This window comes from Typha latifolia, chromosome 5 (assembly GCF_019914945.1).
Source record: "Typha latifolia isolate L0001 chromosome 5, TyphaL0001v2, whole genome shotgun sequence".
Classification (NCBI taxonomy): Eukaryota; Viridiplantae; Streptophyta; class Magnoliopsida; order Poales; family Typhaceae; genus Typha; species Typha latifolia.
This window is the reverse complement of record NC_133090.1, coordinates 2,138,844-2,151,465: the sequence shown is the minus strand read 5'-3', so window position 1 is coordinate 2,151,465 and position 12,622 is coordinate 2,138,844. Positions and strand designations below refer to the sequence as shown.

The 12,622-nt window shown below is 37.5% G+C and overlaps 3 protein-coding genes across 3 annotated transcripts; all 3 read right to left on the bottom strand.

The window, feature by feature from the left end:
• Positions 1 to 548: 548 nt before the first annotated feature.
• Positions 549 to 4,368, bottom strand: LOC140788695 (uncharacterized). The gene is made up of 6 exons (XM_073138075.1): positions 3,980 to 4,368; positions 2,819 to 3,375; positions 2,498 to 2,690; positions 2,337 to 2,401; positions 1,927 to 2,137; positions 549 to 1,146 (listed from the first exon to the last, which is right to left on the bottom strand). Exons 1-6 carry the CDS (start codon positions 4,160 to 4,162, stop codon positions 802 to 804), a joined length of 1,554 nt encoding a protein of 517 aa, XP_072994176.1. The 5' UTR covers positions 4,163 to 4,368; the 3' UTR covers positions 549 to 801.
• Positions 4,369 to 5,581: 1,213 nt separating this feature from the next.
• Positions 5,582 to 7,590, bottom strand: LOC140788417 (putative disease resistance RPP13-like protein 1). Its single transcript, XM_073137665.1, has 3 exons — positions 7,293 to 7,590; positions 6,192 to 7,240; positions 5,582 to 5,602 (listed from the first exon to the last, which is right to left on the bottom strand). Exons 1-3 carry the CDS (start codon positions 7,588 to 7,590, stop codon positions 5,582 to 5,584), a joined length of 1,368 nt encoding a protein of 455 aa, XP_072993766.1.
• An 819-nt stretch (positions 7,591 to 8,409) lies between these two features.
• LOC140788416 (uncharacterized) lies at positions 8,410 to 11,502 on the bottom strand. Its single transcript, XM_073137664.1, has 6 exons — positions 11,275 to 11,502; positions 10,681 to 11,192; positions 9,721 to 9,919; positions 9,560 to 9,624; positions 9,280 to 9,490; positions 8,410 to 8,745 (listed from the first exon to the last, which is right to left on the bottom strand). Exons 1-6 carry the CDS (start codon positions 11,500 to 11,502, stop codon positions 8,410 to 8,412), a joined length of 1,551 nt encoding a protein of 516 aa, XP_072993765.1.
• Between the last annotated feature and the right edge of the window lie 1,120 nt (positions 11,503 to 12,622).

The window sequence follows — 12,622 nt, the reverse complement described above, 5'->3', positions numbered from 1 at the left end:
AGTCTCATATATATGTATGTCTACTATATTTTGAAGAGCATTAGAATATGAAATATAAAAATTTACCATTATTTAACGGTTTAATCTAAAAGAGAATGGTGAGTTAACTGATCTCACATCATCTCCCTATCTCACTTGAAGGAATTAATTAACTTACTTTTGGCAGTAATCTAAATTCTGAAAAACACCACCCCTTTCTGATGTGTGTTTCATTCTTAGCTTGTATAGCAAGTCAATTAGGTCAGAGTAGATTCCAAGTTCAGAAACAGTCTTACTTCATTTTACCATTTACTTCACTTCCAAGCCAATGCTTATAATAACTCTTTATACTGCAAGTGAGTCATTGACTCCACCTACAATGATCTCTCACATTCTGAGGTGAATCCATCTAATTGAAGTTTGTCAAAATATATAAATTATGAGGTTGTTAAAATATTACTTTGCTTTGGCACATCCAATCTCTATTTTCATTCAAAGTGAATTTGTAATCCTTGTTCTACATGGAAAGAAGAGTTTCAAAATGATAAAGAAAAGGAACAATGCGATCCTTTCCAAATGGCACTTCAATTAAATTCTTCAAATTGCCTTTGTGAAGCTATTACAAAACAACAAAACTAATTCTAATAGCTTCTATATTCTTATTGCAAGATAACGCCACCTAAGAACTTATATAATCTACTTTTTAGCTAGAATCGAATACAGAAATGTTCCAACTCTTTTCGGTATTAAGTGTAAAGTTTTGAAACTTTTCCTTCTTTCTTTCTTTTCGAGACAAAGTTTAACAATTTTTTCTAGTCAGTTTTAATCTCTTTGCCCATGCTCCCACATCTCCACTTGCTTCACGAACTTATCTTTTTCGTGAGCAATCTCTTCGAGCTCTTTACGATCAAAGGGAGGAGGCATCGTGCATGGTTCAGAATCTGCGACAAATCTCACCATTGAATCTATCATGAATGCCTTCTCGTTCCTGCCGGCCTGGCAAGCCATGGACTCCGAGCACAGCTCAGTTGCGTTCTTTGGTATGACAGGCTTGTATCTCAAGAGCTTGGCATACTCTGTGAGTAGTTGCAGCATGTACTGATACACATAGTCCATGCTCACTTCTTCTTGAATGAAGCTGCTGCCCTTCCTCCCAATTTCTTGTGCCTGTTTAGCATCCAAAGATTTAATAGAAGATGTCAAGATTTTGCTACATAAAGGGTCACCTATTGGCTAGAATTCAAGGATTTGGATTTATCTATCGGTTCGAGAACCAGGAAAATTTTGTAAATCACATCTTATATTTTACAAAACATTTATAAAACTCACTATGAGTCAGGTTAATTCTCAGACCATCTATCCATAACATAATAAATGTTCAATCAAATTCAATCTATTGTATATGAAAATACCTAATATCTCATTTTCTTCTTCTTATAGAGCACCATTACACGAGGTATTTATAAATATTAAAATGGTAGGATGTTAAATGCAAATTTGTATAAAATTATTTGATCCGGTGACATATATGATACATGGGATAAGTTTTGGTGTTCATCAACAAATACTTATGATGCAACTTTAAGTATACTAAGGTTGCGCGAATCCTACTCTACTAACATTTAACATGATAAATATCATGTGCTTAACTCTCTCCTAATCATTATAATTGATATTTAATAAATTTTCTATTATAGCGCTACATATAAATGGTTTAGACCTACGGTGGCTTACTTTCGAGAAGGGCTAGTTTTTTTGTTGAGTTTATGGTTAGTTTACAAATTCAAAACCTATTAAAAATAGAAATAGTGCGAGTTAATATTAACTTATTGTGCCCAATTCCTAAGGCGGATTAGCTTTTTTTTTTTTTGTCTATGATTAGTCTATGGCATAATAATCTACCAAAAGAAAAAGAAAAAAAATAGTAATTTGAGCGACTAAATTTACCTCTTTAGGATGTGAGTTACCCCAGTCTACAGCAAACTTGATTGGGTCGCACATGTGTTGGCGTGGGATTGGCCAGTAATGCTGTCCCGGCATCAATCCTCTAGACCAGAACTCCAAGAATGGAGTCGTTATTAGAAGCACGGGCGAGTCACATGCTAGGATGTATTTCTGGCTCACCGACCACGAACACCCCTCCACGTATATCTTGTATCTGCCATCAAAAACATACATACACATTAATTCACAAATAAATGCACGAGAATTTAGTTATTAAGAGAAATCCCAAGACAAAAAAAAAATCAAAATATAATCAAATTAACGTAACTTAAAACACTAATATATTGACTAAAAATATATCGTTAAATTAGTGTTCTTCTAATAAATTCTTAAAATTCCCAAAGAGAATTTACCTATGCGCACATTGGTCTGCCAGGTTTGTTCCCTTGAAGCCGCTAATGACTGCATGTAGCCAATTCTGCAATGCAAAAGATGGGTACTAAATTAATTATAAACTTGCACGATAATAAAATTAATACGATTAAGCTATGAGAAAATGTAATTAATAACATACTTGGTCATATAGGCGAGCATTCCAATCCGAAGTATTGGTGGCATTGCACTTGAGGAGTTCCTCACGAATTTGGGCAACTTTTGGGTTTCCTTTCCAATAAGCATAAGGCTCCCTATCCTTCCATTTTACTCTCTCACTCCCCTTCTTTATCTCCTCTGTTACATTCTCCCATGACCTTATGTTGACCTCCACCCTAATGGCGAAAATTTAGTGTATAATAAGAAGAACAAGAAAGAACACAATGTCCTACAATACCTACGACAATTAATGCATGATATATAGAAGTAATAGTAGCGGTAGATAGTGTGAGAATCTAATTACCAACCCCAGAAGGACCAGTCCGGAAACAAGATGTCAAGGGTGACATGATCCTTGTTGTAGTGGAAGATCGGCGGCGGCGGCGAGTCCTGGTAGTTCCGGGGGTAGACGATGGGGAAGTCGCCGCAGCTGAACATGAGGTCGACGTCCGGCACCCGGCCGGGGTATCGGTTGAGCAGCTGCGCGATCCCCCAGAGGCTGAACACGTCCCTCGTCTGGAAAGCCCCGGTGTACTTCTCCACATAGGCGCGGCCGTCGACCACCACCAGCCGGAAGGTGGCGAACCGGCGCGCGCTCTCCACCATCGCCTCCGTGATCCCGGTGGCGTTCCACGGCCGGAGATCCTCGTAGATGTACCGGAAGTACTCCGGGCAGGAAGAGGAGGAGGGAGAGGGGGGTGAGGTTGGTGTTATTCTTTTGCTGCAGGTTGGTTTGATGGATGTGTTTGATGGGCAGGTGAAGTTGATAGGAGTTGGAGGAGGTCTGGGAGGGGAGTGTTTGATATGAGATTGAGATTGGTCTCTGGTGGAGACGTCAATGGCGTTATTTGAGAGCAAGAACTGCATGCATTGCAGAGTAGAGGATGATTCAAAATTATGATTGCAAAAGATTAAAAAAAAAAAAACTTTGTAACACGGCTAGATTGCATATATATCCTTCATTATGGTCGTCATTGTAGTTCAATGATCAAATTCTATCAGTCCATAATAAAGATCATGGATTTAATTTATGATCTATAAAAAAAAGATCCCTGCATTATGTTTTTATCTCCAAATTAAGCATATACTGTTCATTTATTTTGCAAAGTAAGCTCATGGTGATATCTGCAATGCAAACGGGTAGTCGTAATATACATTAGGGAGCATATTTGCAAGAATTATACTGTTACAGCGCTTGCAAAATTGGGCCAATCAAGTTTTCTAGAGTAGATCCCAAAACCCGATCTTATCGAATTAGAGTACCACATCGACAATTCTGAATAATTCTATTAATTGGCAAACATTAATCCCACTACGTATTGGCAATTTTGCAAATACAACCATATTTCACAGAGATATACTTGCAAAAAGAAACTTTCTTAGAACAAAATAAAGCTTAAAAAGATCAAGAAACCAACCACAAGACCACAAGATTCTGAGAGAGAGAGAGAGAGAGAGTATTCACCTCGCCATCGATCCATTGGGTGGAGATGACGGCGACGAGGAGTACGAGGGCGACGAAGACGACGCCGACTCCTCTAGGAGACGACCTGACCGCCGCAACCGTACTCTTTATCTTCGCTTTAATAGTCGCGCCTATTCCCTCCTCCGACCCGAATAGCGCACTTATTCCAGACCAATTGCTCATCTTTATCGGCTGCTGATTAGAAGAAGCTCCTCTCTCCGGTGTAGCCTTGCTTCATCTCCTTCAGATTATCTCATCTAATTAAGAAAGTCTCTCTTTTGTTCCCCCAAAACTAAGTCCAAGGATAGGAAATATTATTAGTTGACAGTACTTCTTTTTGGCCTTGTCTTGGGTTTCATTTTCTATCACCAGTCTCTCTCAACCTGCCCTATTTGCAAATTGACTATTTATTTTACTTTCTCCATGCATGCTCGTCAAGGACTACCTACCATTTGTAAAAATTATTTAAATATCCCATTAATTATATATATATATATATATATATATATATATAGAAAGAGAGAGAGAGATAGAACTCAAATGGAGAAAATGTACTTATGAAATAAATTTTTTTTGTTAAACTTTTGAACTTGAATGTCAAAAATATAAAAGTGAGAGGGATTTGAGATGAAAAAAATATGTGCGAGATTAAAGAAATTTATAATACATATTTCTCTATATCAGGAGTATTATTTATGGACTAAAAGGAACATGGCAGCAAGTCATTGCACATAAGAAATTTGATCTCTTAATTAATTAACTTAATAAATTAACCGGTGAATCTTCCACTGTCCTGACTCTTAATTGGGGTTTCAACTACCAGTAAGTATTGGAGTTGTTTCTAAACTCGTAAATTAAATACCACTAATGCAAATGAGAATTCTTTATAGGTATTATAAATAAGATTTGTTAATATCCTCCTATTAATTAGAAGGCAAAGTTGGAACAAACGTAACACGTTATATATGAACTTAAAAACTTTCCTGGAAAATATAAAAGTATACTACTTCCACGGTTTAATTCGTATTTAATATCAAAGACCACGTCACGTCGTCGAGAAGGTAATTTTTTATTTTTTTATTTAAGTTGGCGCAGACAAAACCATGCGAGAGAGGACAGGTGGATTAAAAATAGATGTGCTCGTTGACTTTGTCAACAATAAGAGGCGATCTGTAGAAGGAATCATTTTTATTTTAAATTTGAGCAATAAGTGACGACATGATATATATATATATATATATATATATATATATATATATATATATTCTAATGAATGATACAACCATACCACATGCCGTGAGAGGGATTAATTAAAAAAAATAGATTAAGAGTAGATGTTAAAATATATTATCTTAATTTTTAATGAGAAGAAAAGAAGAAAAACCAGTAGACTTTTATTTGTATGAGCTTCTCATTAAAACACTATAAATGCTGCATGATGAAGCATTTGAAATCAAACGGCCACTCCTCTCACATCTATGATCTACTATCAGAAGATATATAATTATGCAAGGGATGATATAAGTGTTGGAAAGGAGTTACTGATCCTTCTGAGAGCTATCACAAGCACAAGCCACAACATCAACCAAACGGATTTCACAATCAATCAATGGACAGAACAAGCTAAAAGCAAGAGAAAAAAAAAAAACAAACAAATCAAAACAATAACCATAGTTTCAAACTTTCTTTGATCAAGAGAACACCCTAAAGGATCTACTGTTCCTCTGCAGAAGAATCTTTCCTCTAGCTCCTTTTTCTTTTTTTGGGATCTCCAGCTCCTATTCAGCATCATAAAATGACAGCTATTGGATGAAACATTAAAAAAAAGAAGAAGATAGAATTCTAAGCAGCGACTAAGTGTTGGAAAGGAACTCGTACCCGTCTTCGGCTTCGATGCTCTGCTGGAGAAATGCTTGCTAAATCCTCCTTACTGTAACATCTTATTTTCACCTTAGGAATGTGCTGAATCTTGGGCCACTCCAGACCCGATTCTCGTAGACACCTCTCCTCCAACTCTAGAGAACAGATCGCCACCCAAAAGCTTTTTAGGGACGTTGGAAGTTCTGGCAGCGAGCGGAGGTTATTGCATGCACCATGTTATATGTAGAAATTCGAGAGAAGAGAGGCTTTGCAGGTGTACACTAAGCGGGAACTGTGGAGAGGATAGTTTCATTATGATCAGGTTTTGCAGCGAGGTGTGATTCCTCCATACCCATTCTTCTAGTGATGAGGATCGGGCTTCATCACAAAAGTCAACTTGAACTTCTCGGGCGGATATGCTTTTCAAAGGCAGAGTGCATAGCAGGGCGGGATCGTCGATGTGAAGGAAGTCCAATATTAAGGAAGATGATGATGAGGAGGAGGAGGAAGTAGATGCTAGTTCCATTTGCCCCTCTGCAACTAACTTGGAGCATCCGCTGATCGCCAACGACTTGAGGGATGAAAGGGCTCGTAAACCTCCCAGTGATTCTATCTCCGAGCAGTCATTAATCGACAACCCTTTCACAGATTTCCATCCTCCGAGCACTTCTTCCGAGGGGAGTGATTTGATAGCGCAGCGTCGTAACACCACGTTATAAAGAAAGTTGAGGTCTTCGGCCGGAGCATTGGGCAACGGATCCAGGGCATCGCAATTGTAAACAGAGAGGAATTGCAGTGACGGCGGGAGGAACTTTCCTGCCGTTGACCCCCTCCGCAGCTTCGGACAGCCCATTAGCCGTAGGTCCTTGAGAGAGGTGAATCTCTCGAATCCGCCGATGGGTAAATGTGTCAGCTTCTCACAGTAAGAGATGGACAACTTCTCCAGAGATGTAAAAAGCTGCGGATGCAGTAATAGACCCTCAGCTAGGGACACGAGTTCTTCGCAACGCATGATTTTTAGTGAAGAAAGAGACGATGTGGATGGCATTCTTAGGCTGTTGTTGTCGCCCTGCCACTGCAATTCCGGTAGAGCAGCCCAACCGACACTGTCTATATGCACGTCTTTTAAGCCGCAAGGCAGATTGGAGAACACTCTCGGCCCGGGGCAATAAGAAATCTGAAGTCTTTCCAGACATGGAAGCCATTGGGTCGTGCCGGCTCCTCCGGCGAACTCTTCCAGTGCCGGCATGACTTCTATATGTAGGACTTGCAATGACGGGAAAATGCCAACTTCGGGTGCGCTACTGCCGACCCTCTTCACCGAATCCATGGAAATTAGCTGCAGGGACTTGAGGTAGGGGTATCTGCCCAAGGGGTGACAGGTCTTCCCATCCTTTGCACCTGCAAAGACTAATAAATACTAACTTCGACAGAGACAGAGGAGTCATCCAACGTGGACTCCGGCGGTCCATATAGTTTTCTAATGTCAACTCCTTGAGATCGGAATGTGGTTGAAGGGCGTCAAGTACCTGCTCGTCAACCTCGGGGCTTCCATTATTGCTGCGGTGTTTATCTGACCAGCGTAGCGTCCATATTTGAAGGTGCTCTTTATCATTCAACTTGGCTTCAGAGACCACTTGACCCTCTATTGCTTTTTGGAGATCATCAATGCCTAGTTCACGAAGCTCTCTCAAGTTTTTCAACTCAAAAAGATTATCTCCATTCTCCTCGACATTGAACTTCTCCAACATCTGAAGTGAGGACAGTCTCCCTATGCCAGTAGAAAAAATGCCTCTCCGAGATTTGGGTGTACTTAGGCACCTAAGGTTGATGAGGTTGTTGATGCAATCTGGTGGGCCTAATTCATTGGGAGGATCAAAATATTGGGTACAGTACAAGAATTGGAGGTGGTAAAGCTTATTAACTGATTCAGGAACAGGACAAATACTTAGGTAGCGAAGGAGTTTTAGGCTAGTAATACAGTCATCAGTGATTTCAACAGTAGATGATTCCAATACCCGTAGGCTTGGAATCCTTTGATGAGTAAATGTGTGTTAGATTTGCACAGTTATATATGAACAACATTTTGAGAGATGTTAAACAGAATTCAAGGTGGGCCTTTGTTCGTCGTACTGTCCATAAGACTGTCTGGTTGAAATTTTTGAGCATTCGGGTGGATTATAACAGAGCTGAGCTGAAGTTAGGCATGATGAACTGGGCAGCCAAATGTAGCAGTTTCAGGTCGAGCTTATGAAAATTGGGTATTTTTGATCTAGCTTCAATGTAAAAGAATTCGAACACACATCTTATTATCTATTATTTATCTACTTATCATACATAAGGGACTGCACAAGAGAGATTGTATAAAAAAAAAACGAGATATATTGTTACATAATAACTTACGCTTTTATATCAACTCATTATCAGACAATTTTAAAGTAATTACTTCAAACCAAAGAGTAGTTGTAAAATGATAAGCCAAAATAGCCTTTCAAATTATAAAAAATGTATAGCATCTTTTGTGATGTTAATGTTGGACTCATTATTGCATTCCATGTTCGTACTTCACCTCACAATTGCTCCCATATCTCCACTTGCTTAATGAACTTATCTTTTTGTTGAGAAATCTCTTCGAGCTCTTTCGGATCGAATGGCGGAGGCATCGCGCATGGCTCTGAATCCGATACAAACCTCACCATGGAATCCACCATGAATGACTTCCTCAAGCTATTGGCTTGGCAAGCCATGGATTCCAAGCATAGCTCAGTTGCTTTTTCTGGTATGGTAGGCTTGTATTTCAAGAGCTTGGCATACTCTTTAAGTAGATGCAGCATGTAATCATACACATAGTTCATGCTCACTTCTTTTTGAAGGAAGCTGCTTCCCTTCCTCCCAATTTCTTGTGCCTGTGTAATTAAAAAGGCACTAAATAGTGAAGCCCTTTATGCAACTATAATCTTGCCATATAAGATAATTTAATTATTAATAATATTATAGACGATATTATGTAGTACCTTTAGCATTTTTCGTCTGATATTGATTCATACTGACATTGGTTTAAAATAAAAATATCATTAAAAAATCCTACATTTTGCTTTATGATCATTAAGATCCTATCATATGATCCAATTTACTTTTGTAGCTCACTTAATGAACAATTATTATATATATGAGTTACCTTTGCATAAGTTAACTTGCCTAGCTGCTAACCTTATCTTTGAAACAACTTTATTTTAGTATATTAGTTTCTTCAAAGATAACAAATATATAGTAAGGTCTTAGTGATAATAAAATCAAAACACAAGTTATGTTTTTAATAAAACCTCCTACAAATAATCACCAAGTTTGTGATCCATTTACTATCCATAACTTTGTCTTTTTATGCTACTTTCCATTTCGATTATGAAATCTAAAGTACGTAGGATTACTAATCCATTTACCTCTTCCTGGTGAGCATTCCCCCAATCTACGGCAAAGTTGATGGACTTGCAGATATGGTCTCGATTTATTGGCCAGTAATGGCGTCCAGGCATCAACCCTCTGGCCCAAAATTCTTGGAATGGAGTCGTCACCAGCAACGTAGGTGAGTTGCATGCAAGGATATACTTTTGACTCACAGACCAAGATATCCCTTCGACGTATATCTTATATCTACCATCAAAAGATTATATTATTACTATCAAACAATATTACTATCGAAATAATATCATTATCAATTACCTATACACACATTGGTCAGCCAGGTTTGATTCCTTGAACCCATTCCGAGTCTCAACTTCCCAATCCTGCATAACAATATAAGATAGAGAGTATTCTATCAAGATATATAGGAAATATTATGTTAAAATTAATAAGAAAGACGTATATGTATAAAGATATACTTGCTTAAATAGGCGAGCATTCCAATCCGAGCCATTATTGTTGTTGAGGTTGCACTTGAAGAGTGCCTTCCGAATTAGGGCAACGAGAGGGTTTCCTTTCCAGTAGGCATAAGGCTCTCTATCCCTCCATTTTATTCTCTCATTCCCCTCCTTCAACTCCTTCAGTGAAAGCTCCCATGGCTTTACATTGACCTCCACCCTAATAAGCAGCCACTAATGTAGACTTAGATTGCAATTTGTGAAATCTCCTTTAATGTAATAAATACTATGGCGTCGTAATTTGGTTTACAAATAAGATTTTCAAGGAGATTTATCGTTAGGGATCTTTGTAACTTGATTCATGTTTTATCATTTGGTTATAAAATGTGGGTAAAACTATAATAATTATATTAAACAAATTTATATAAAAAGTTGTACTTAATTTACTAAAGTGTGAATATGTATGGTGAAAAATAATATTATTTTAAGATGAAAAAAAATTAAAATGTCCTAATAATAAATAGTGTAAAGCTAAATAGGAGAAGATAAATATCGATCAATTCTCATAGACTTGATCATTTTTCACTAATAGAAATCGAGATTGGATTTTTGCACAATGAAGGAAGAGAGTAGAAAGGTAAAGAATATAGATGAGGATATTTTGGTTATTTTTAGGGGAATAAAAATTTTGTTTAAAAAATATGAATACTTTTATCTCACTTCTTTACATGTCACAAAATTAAACATATAATTAGTCACATAATTCATCTTATATAAAATTTGACTAATATGTATATAAATAAATATTTTACTGTAAAACATATTTAAAAGAGATCTAATTTATGAATAAGTATTTCCATTACAGGAAAAAGAAGTTGGTAACATTTTTTTTTATGAAATTTTATTAAGCATGTTGAGATGTACCTAGGAATGCACGGTAATTAACAAAGTTAGCCATGAGAGTGAGATCTAATTACGTACCAACCCCAGAAGGACCAGTCCGGAAACAAGATGTCAAGCGTCGTCTCATCCTTGCAGTAGTGGAATACCGGCGGCGGCGACGACGAGGGATAGTCCGCCGACTTAACGACCGTCTCGTCATCGCACGAAAACATCAGCTCGACGTCCGGCAGTCGGCCCGGGTATCGGTTTAGCAGCTGCACGATCCCCCAAAGGGTGAACATCTTCCTTGTTTGGAAGCAGCTTTTGTACCTCTCCACATACGCCCGGCCGTCGACAACCACCACCCGAAAGCTGGCGAGCTTTTGTGCCTTCTTCGCCGTCGCTCTCGTTATTCCGGTGGCGATCCACGGGCGGAGGTCCTCGTAAATATATCGGAAGTATTCCGGGCAGGAAGGAGACGGGTACAAAGGTGAAGATGGTGGTGAGGATGATGGTGTTGCAGAACATATCGATTTGACCGTTTTGTTTGATGGGCATGTTAAGTTGATCGGTTGCAGTGGAGGTGGTTTGATGTCATTTTTGAGGAAGAACTGCAATTTATAAGATATAAATAAAAATGAGAGATTTTTTTTTTTTAAATTTCTAATTAACCACAAGATTTGTTTTACTTGCCGAGCCGTCGATCGACTGCATGGAGATTCCAACCACCAGGAGCAGGAGGAAGACGAAGACGAAGACGACGCCGACTTCCCTGTGGAAGGACTGGACTGCTATCCTGCATTTTGCTTTGAAATTCGCGACTATCCTTCCCGGCCTGGATAGCGTCGTTTCAATCGAAGCCATGTTATGCCAACCAAGAGCAGTCTTCGTACTTTCCTCTCCTATATTTGTAGATTCCATGCATTGAAATTTAGGTCAATATATATCAAATATAGGTGTGCCTCTTTATATAGTTACCATGTACACCTTTAGGATAAACTTTTATACACTTTTAAGGCCATTATTTCCTTTCAAACAAACCCTTTAAACTTGAAAGAAAAATGGTATATGCAGTTGGCTCCCCTGGGAGTATTAAATAGGTAGAAGATTGTTCAGGAAGCCTTAGTCTTTTGACTGAGATTTATCTATTGGAAACTTAACATAATCCAACTTAGTTTCTATTATGGGCTTTATACATACTCAAACTTGAGTAAGGAAGCATTAATGGGGTTATTTGTTTATCTATGTCTAAAGTCAAATATAAGGATACTTATACACTTTTTTTTCTCCCAAATCTCGTGAACTTTGTTTTTCTTTTACAAGTAAACCCTGAGTTATTAAAAATATTTTATCCCTTGAAAAAGGCTATAATGCTTCTCTTTTTTCCTCCAAAAAGTAAAGATTAATACGTGGCTCCCGTAATTTATAAGTAATAATTTATAAATGAAAAAGATAACATAAACCTAATAGAAGAGGTGCTCGAGATATTATTTTTAATAATTTATAGGGTTTTTATATGTTAAAAAAAAATGTTAGAAAAGTTTAGAGAGATTATATAAAAATATGATAGTTTAGAGAGTTTAAATATAATTATATCTAAGATATATTAGCAATGTTAATTGTCAAGTGTTATTCTTGTTAATGTCTTGGAGAATTTTTGTTTTAATATTGGTTGGATTAGAAAAAAAAAAACTATGAATAGATCAAACATCCTCTCCTGAAAACTAAAGAGCTTTCAAAAAAATATATTATTGGTTACAATTTAAGCATTTTGATCAACTGGTTATCTAAACATAATATCTAGGGGCCCACCTAGAGCCTACCAAAAATTCATGCGAGAAATTGTAATTTGCCACCGATTGTAAGAAATTCTTGCAGTCAATGCTGCAGTTAGGGCCTCTGCTATAGAAAAAAGTTTAAAATTTTGAGCTAAAATTAGAGAAAGTTTATGCATTATTGACTCTTAATTATAGAAATTCTAGCATTTTACGGCTCAAACTATAAAATATTCTTGCTGTAGGATGTTTACGTAGTTTAGTTT